Raw genomic sequence first — 6,000 nt, forward strand, 5'->3', positions numbered from 1 at the left:
TCATAAGGAAACCTTGTTAATTGTTTCCTTGTATGTTGATGATCTGCTGGTCATTGGCTGTAAAGATGAACTTATTGAAGACTTCAAGAAATAGATGCAACATGTCTTTGAGATGACTGACCTTGGTCTAATGACCTATTTTCTTGGTATGGAAATCAGACAAGGAAGTGATGGTATTTTCATAAGTCAGCGGACATTTGCTTCCAAGGTGCTTGAAAAATTTTGCATGTCAAAATGCAAATCAGTCACTACACCTGTTGCATTGGGGGAAAAATTGTCAAGTGCCAGTGAACATGATCGTGTAGATGAGAAAGCATATAGAAGCTTAATTGGTTGTTTGCTTTATTTAACAGCAACTAGACCAGACATTGTCTATGCTATTAGTCTACTTTCAAGGTTTATGCACTGCAGTAATGTGGCACATCTGAAGGCAGCAAAAAGAGTGTTAAGGTATGTCAAAGGAACCATCGATGCTGGTATGAAGTTTTGGAGGGCAAAGGAGCTGAAACTTGTAGGCTATTCTAATAGCGATTGGGCAGGGTCAGTTGATGACATGAGGAGTACTTCAGGTTACTTTTTCACCTTAGGCTCGAGTGTTTTCAGCTGGAGTTCAAAGAAGCAACAAACTGTTGCACAATCCACAGCAGAGGCTGAGTATATTTCAGCAGCAGCAGCAGTAAATCAAGCCATTTGGCTTAGGAAGATTTTGGATGATTTGAATGAAAATCAAGCTCAGCCTACTGAGATTAGTGTGGATAATCAATCAGCTATGGCCATTGTAACACCCCGAACCCGAGACCGTCACCGGAGTCGAACACGAGGTGTTAGCAGACTTTAATCACTTATAAAAAAAAATTTCCCAGACACTGCCAATCTGCATACTAGTTGCTTTAAAAATCATATCTTGAGTTTCACAACTTGAAAATCAGTTTTGTAATTTTTCCCTGAAACTAGACTCATATTCCCATCTACATATTTTTTTCTAGAATTTTTGGTCAGGCCAATTAGTACAGTTTATTAGTCAAAGTCTCCCATGTTACAGGGATCGACTACACTGACCTTTGCGCATTACGACTTGGATATCTCCCTGCACAGGGCTTCAATACTGATGCCGTTTGTTTCTATAGAAACTAGACTCAGAGAGGAATCCATACATATATGGCATGACTCCTAATTATCTCTGGTTAATTTATAATGAATTTCCAAAGTCGGAACAGGGAATCCAGAAACCGTTCTGGCCCTTTCTCACAAGAACCTGAATATCTCTTAACATACTGTTCATATGATCATTTCGTTACTTTCCTATGAAAATAGATTCATCAAGGTTCGTTTACATAATTTATTCACTATTTAATTCCAATCCTACTATTTTTAGTGATTTTCCAAATCTACATCACTGCTGCTGCCAGCATCTGCCTTTAAGGTAGACTTTACCTATTTCATAGTTTCCATGATTCAACTAGCCCTTTTAGCATAAATAGCACAAATCATGATAGCGATTAACCATTCCATACCAAATGATTATAACATTATGCTCAAACATATATAAGCCATTTTCGCATGGCTATATACATTAACCAAAATATTCTTCCGCCACTAGTCTATTTTATACATGCCATAAGACAATCTGAAACATAGCAGTACCAAACAGTGGATAGTGATAGTGTGACTAGTTGCTGACGATCCCCGAGCCTGTAGCTTCGCAATGAGATCTATAAAACAGAGGAAACAGAGTAAACGGAGTAAGCATTACAATGCTTAGTAAGTTTTAAGCAGTGTCAACAGATAACAATCAAATTATAACATAATTGTTCGTATTTTTATTTCACTCTTCCTTCGGGCATACCATCCCTTTACCGAATCTGCACATCTCATCATATACAATAGGCAGATAAACTTTCACATAAAAGTGAGCTCATGTGAGATAGATATATCGTATGATTTCACATCACCTCTCACACTGATCCGATGTCACATAATCATAGGAATAGTCTCATAGATTGCTTTCGTATGCATCACATAACTACCTTATGATTTAGTGCAAATCAAGCTCACATATAAACTTGAAGTACATACCTGTTTAACCTTTCGCATTGAATATATTTATAAGCAATTCTTATTACGAAGTCTTACCCGGACATAATCTCCACACGAAGTTATCGGGTCTTACCCGGACAAAATCCCCACACGTAGTCATCGGGTCTTTAGAGCTCGGATATAGTACAAGCACGAAGCTTAAGGACATTAATCAATGATAATATTCTCGCATAAAGCCTGCGGGGTTTTAACCCGGATATAGTACTGACACAAATGCCTTTCGGGACTTATCACATTTATGCACTTTCACATCCATTACGTTGGCCACTCGGCCTTGTCACATATATACACTTTCACATTCATCACATCGGCCATTAGGCCTTATCACACATATACACTTTCACATTCATCACGTCGGCCATTAGGGCTTATCACACATATACACTTTCACATTCATCACGTCGGCCATTAGGCCTTATCACACATATACACTTTCACATTCATCACGTCGGCTATTAGGCCTTATCACACATATACACTTTCACATTCATCACATCGGCTATTAGGCCTTATTACAGATATACATACACTTTCACATTCATCACATCGGCCATTAGGCCTTATCACATATATACATACACTTTCACATTCATCACATCATACACTTTCACATTCATCACATCGGCCATTAGGCCTTATCACATATACATACACTTTCACATTCATCACATCGGCCATTAGGCCTTATTACATACATACACTTTCACATTCATCACATCGGCCATTAGGCCTTATCACATATATACATACACTTTCACATTCATCACATTGGCCATTAGGCCTTATTACATACATACACTTTCACATTCATCACATCGGCCATTAGGCCTTATCACATATATACACTCTCTTGGCTGAATCTACATCTATCATTTTCCAATATCACAATTTAGAATTCACGTATGGGTTTAATCGATAGCTCATGAGCAACTAGAACAAGTTTATCAAGGTTTACAACACAATCTCAAATTCAGCACAAGCTGTTTTTCCTGAGCAATAGTCACTAAATCATTTATAACTGGAGCTACAAAACTCCAAATCACTTTCCGTTAATTTTTCCTGAATATAGACTCATATATCTTCCATCCATAAAATTTCTAGAATTTTAGGTTTGGCCAATCAATACCAGATTTTTCTTAAAGTTTCCCCTGTTCCACTGTTTGACTAATCTGACCACTCTTCACTACAAATCAAATTTCTCATTTTACAGAATTCAAAATGTGTTGTATTTGATTTTATTTGAAACTAGACTCATTAAGGAGTCTAAGCATATAAATTTTATCTTATAACCATTTTTGTACAATTTATAATGATTTTCTAAAAACAGAACAGGGGATTTCGGAGTCATTCTGACACCGTCTCACACAACTTTAAATATCTCATTATCGGAAATTCCTTTGCTTACACGGTTTCTTTTATAAGAAACTAGACTCATTAAGCTTTAATTTCATGTCTCATTCAGCCTCTAATTCAAGTCCATAAATTTATGGTGATTTTCTAAAGTCACGTTACTGCTGCTGTCCGAAGCAGACTATTTCAAATTACCTTTAAATTCCCAAGCTCAAACACTTAAGAACTTACCATTTGAGCTTAGAACATATCATGGCCACATCATATCTTATTAAATCAGCTCATCATGTCCTATTATAATTGAATTTACTCAACGTTTAAACACTTAAAACTTACCTCGGAAGTTGCCGAACGATTACGACGGCTCTTCGATCACTTTTTTCCTTTCCCTTATCCAACTTTGATCCTCTAGGCTCTTGAGCTAAATCAAACAAATTTACTTCTCAATCAAACACATATATATGGCAACCATATACATTTCAAAAACCGATTCGTTCGTATCATTTGTCCATATATTAGCTTTTAGCATATTTGGTCATTAGAGTGACCTATTTAACTTTCAAGCATTCATTTCTAATTTTAATTAAACAATGCCGAATGCCATTAGCTACTAATGCCACACACACACATGTGCATAAAATTCACCCATACATAACCTCTAGCTCATTCGGTCATTCATCTCTCAAACCTATCAAAGTTTCATGTCAAACTTCCCTAGCCGAATACACATATAAGCACATAATGCACATTTAGAATTTTTTTATTTACTTCAAGATACATTCGGCCTTGGCAACAATTTCATTAGAAATCCTTATTAGCCACTTCATCAATCAATTATATCATCTACTTAATATTTCATAACTTATCATGCTAGCTGAATATTATTTATTCAAGTTCATCATCTTCATATTCGGCATTAGCATCAAATATAATAGCCCATTTCTTCCCACTTTGAATTTATGCATCCATTTAATCATAGTTTGTTTAAGCACTCATACAACAAGATTCATCCAATTTAACAAGAAACAAAAACTTTATTCCTCCATAGCTACAATGGCCGAAAGATCTAGACATCTCAATACCGAAATTTCTAACATGGGTTGCCTAAAGAATTTGGTAGGGAGTTCAAATTTATCTAGCATTTCAAGTAATTTAACACATCCATATAGCTAACATGCTAGTAGTATCAAGGCATCAACTAAAATTTTGAAGCCTCTTAGCCGAATCCTAACTCTCCAACAACTCTAATTTCATCCATGAGATAAATAGAAGTAGGCTAACCCTCCAAAGGATGTGTAAACCTCCAAAAGCAACATTGAACATACCTTAATCTCAAGAACCACCTTGGCCGAACTTCCCCTCTTCTTCTTCCTTCCATTCAGCCATGTTGAACAACAAAGGAAGAATTTTGTTTTTCCTCCCCTTTCTCTAGTCACGGCAATGGGGAGTAAGGGGGAGACAACTTTGGTTTCTCCTCCCACTCCCCTCATATTTTATTATTCTTCCCACACATATTAGCATAAAATGTCTTTAATATGTTTTTTTTAATACTTATTTCCTATTACAAAACCATGTAGTCGTTATAATATTAATACAAAATGCATATGCTTTGTATCCCATACCCTCATGGCCGGCCACTTCCTCTAAGGTGGGGAATTTGACATGCAAACCCATCATTTCACAACATGCATTATTAGGCCACTTTACATTTGCCTAGCACATTTTCAAATTTTCTCACATAAGTCCTATTTGATAAAATTCACTTACCATTAACAAAATTCAAACATGAAATTTTCACACATGCATATGTACATATAATGAGCATCAACTATGACGGTTAATTATCTTTATGACTCGGTTTAGTGGTCCCGAAACCACTTTCCGACTAGGGTCACTTTAGGGGTGTCACAGCCATAGCCAAGAATCTAGTCTTCCATGGTAAGACTAAACACTTTAAAATTAAATTCCATTTTGTTAGAGAAGCTGAGCAATCGAGGGAGGTTAGCTTAGTTCATTGCAGCTCAGAAATTCAGTTAGCTGACATTTTAACTAAACCATTGGGAGCCAACCGATTTAATGCTTTGAAGGAAAGGGTTGGTGTTTGTTGCATGCAGTCCAAGGAGGAGTGTTGAAGCCGTGGCCATAAAGAACCAACAGCAACAAATTGGTCAAAAGACCAGCAGCAGCAAATTTTACAAGTTTAGCTGCTATACTGTTTTGTAGCAAAGAAATGGAGTTGGTTCAGTTATAGAATTACTTTTTGAATATTTTGTTCCTATGGAACTTAGCCTAAATCTTTGTAATGAGTTAGCTAAGTTAGTAGGAAAGATTGACTGATGTAATAGCTAATATGCCAGCTTTGTTTTGTATACAAGTTGCTATATTTTTAGTAAGTGTTAAGTAAGAGCAGTTAAATTAGTAGGTAACTGTCAAATATTTTTGTAACCTTCATATATTCAAAATTTGAATGAAAAATATATGACTTTCAATTACAATTCTTTGCTGAGTTTTTGTTCTTTCAAGTTTCTTTTCTTTTGCTTCGATCGCTTTTCA

The 6,000-nt window shown here is 36.0% G+C and overlaps 1 protein-coding gene across 1 annotated transcript; it reads left to right on the forward strand.

Annotated features, from left to right (window-relative positions):
* Positions 1–94: 94 nt before the first annotated feature.
* LOC121217156 (secreted RxLR effector protein 161-like) lies at positions 95–5,579 on the forward strand. The gene is made up of 2 exons (XM_041092703.1): positions 95–778; positions 5,562–5,579. The coding sequence occupies exons 1-2, from the start codon at positions 95–97 to the stop codon at positions 5,577–5,579; spliced, it is 702 nt and encodes a 233-aa protein (XP_040948637.1).
* The last annotated feature ends 421 nt before the right edge of the window (positions 5,580–6,000 follow it).

The sequence above is a fragment of the Gossypium hirsutum genome, chromosome D05 (assembly GCF_007990345.1).
Source record: "Gossypium hirsutum isolate 1008001.06 chromosome D05, Gossypium_hirsutum_v2.1, whole genome shotgun sequence".
NCBI classification, from domain to species: Eukaryota; Viridiplantae; Streptophyta; class Magnoliopsida; order Malvales; family Malvaceae; genus Gossypium; species Gossypium hirsutum.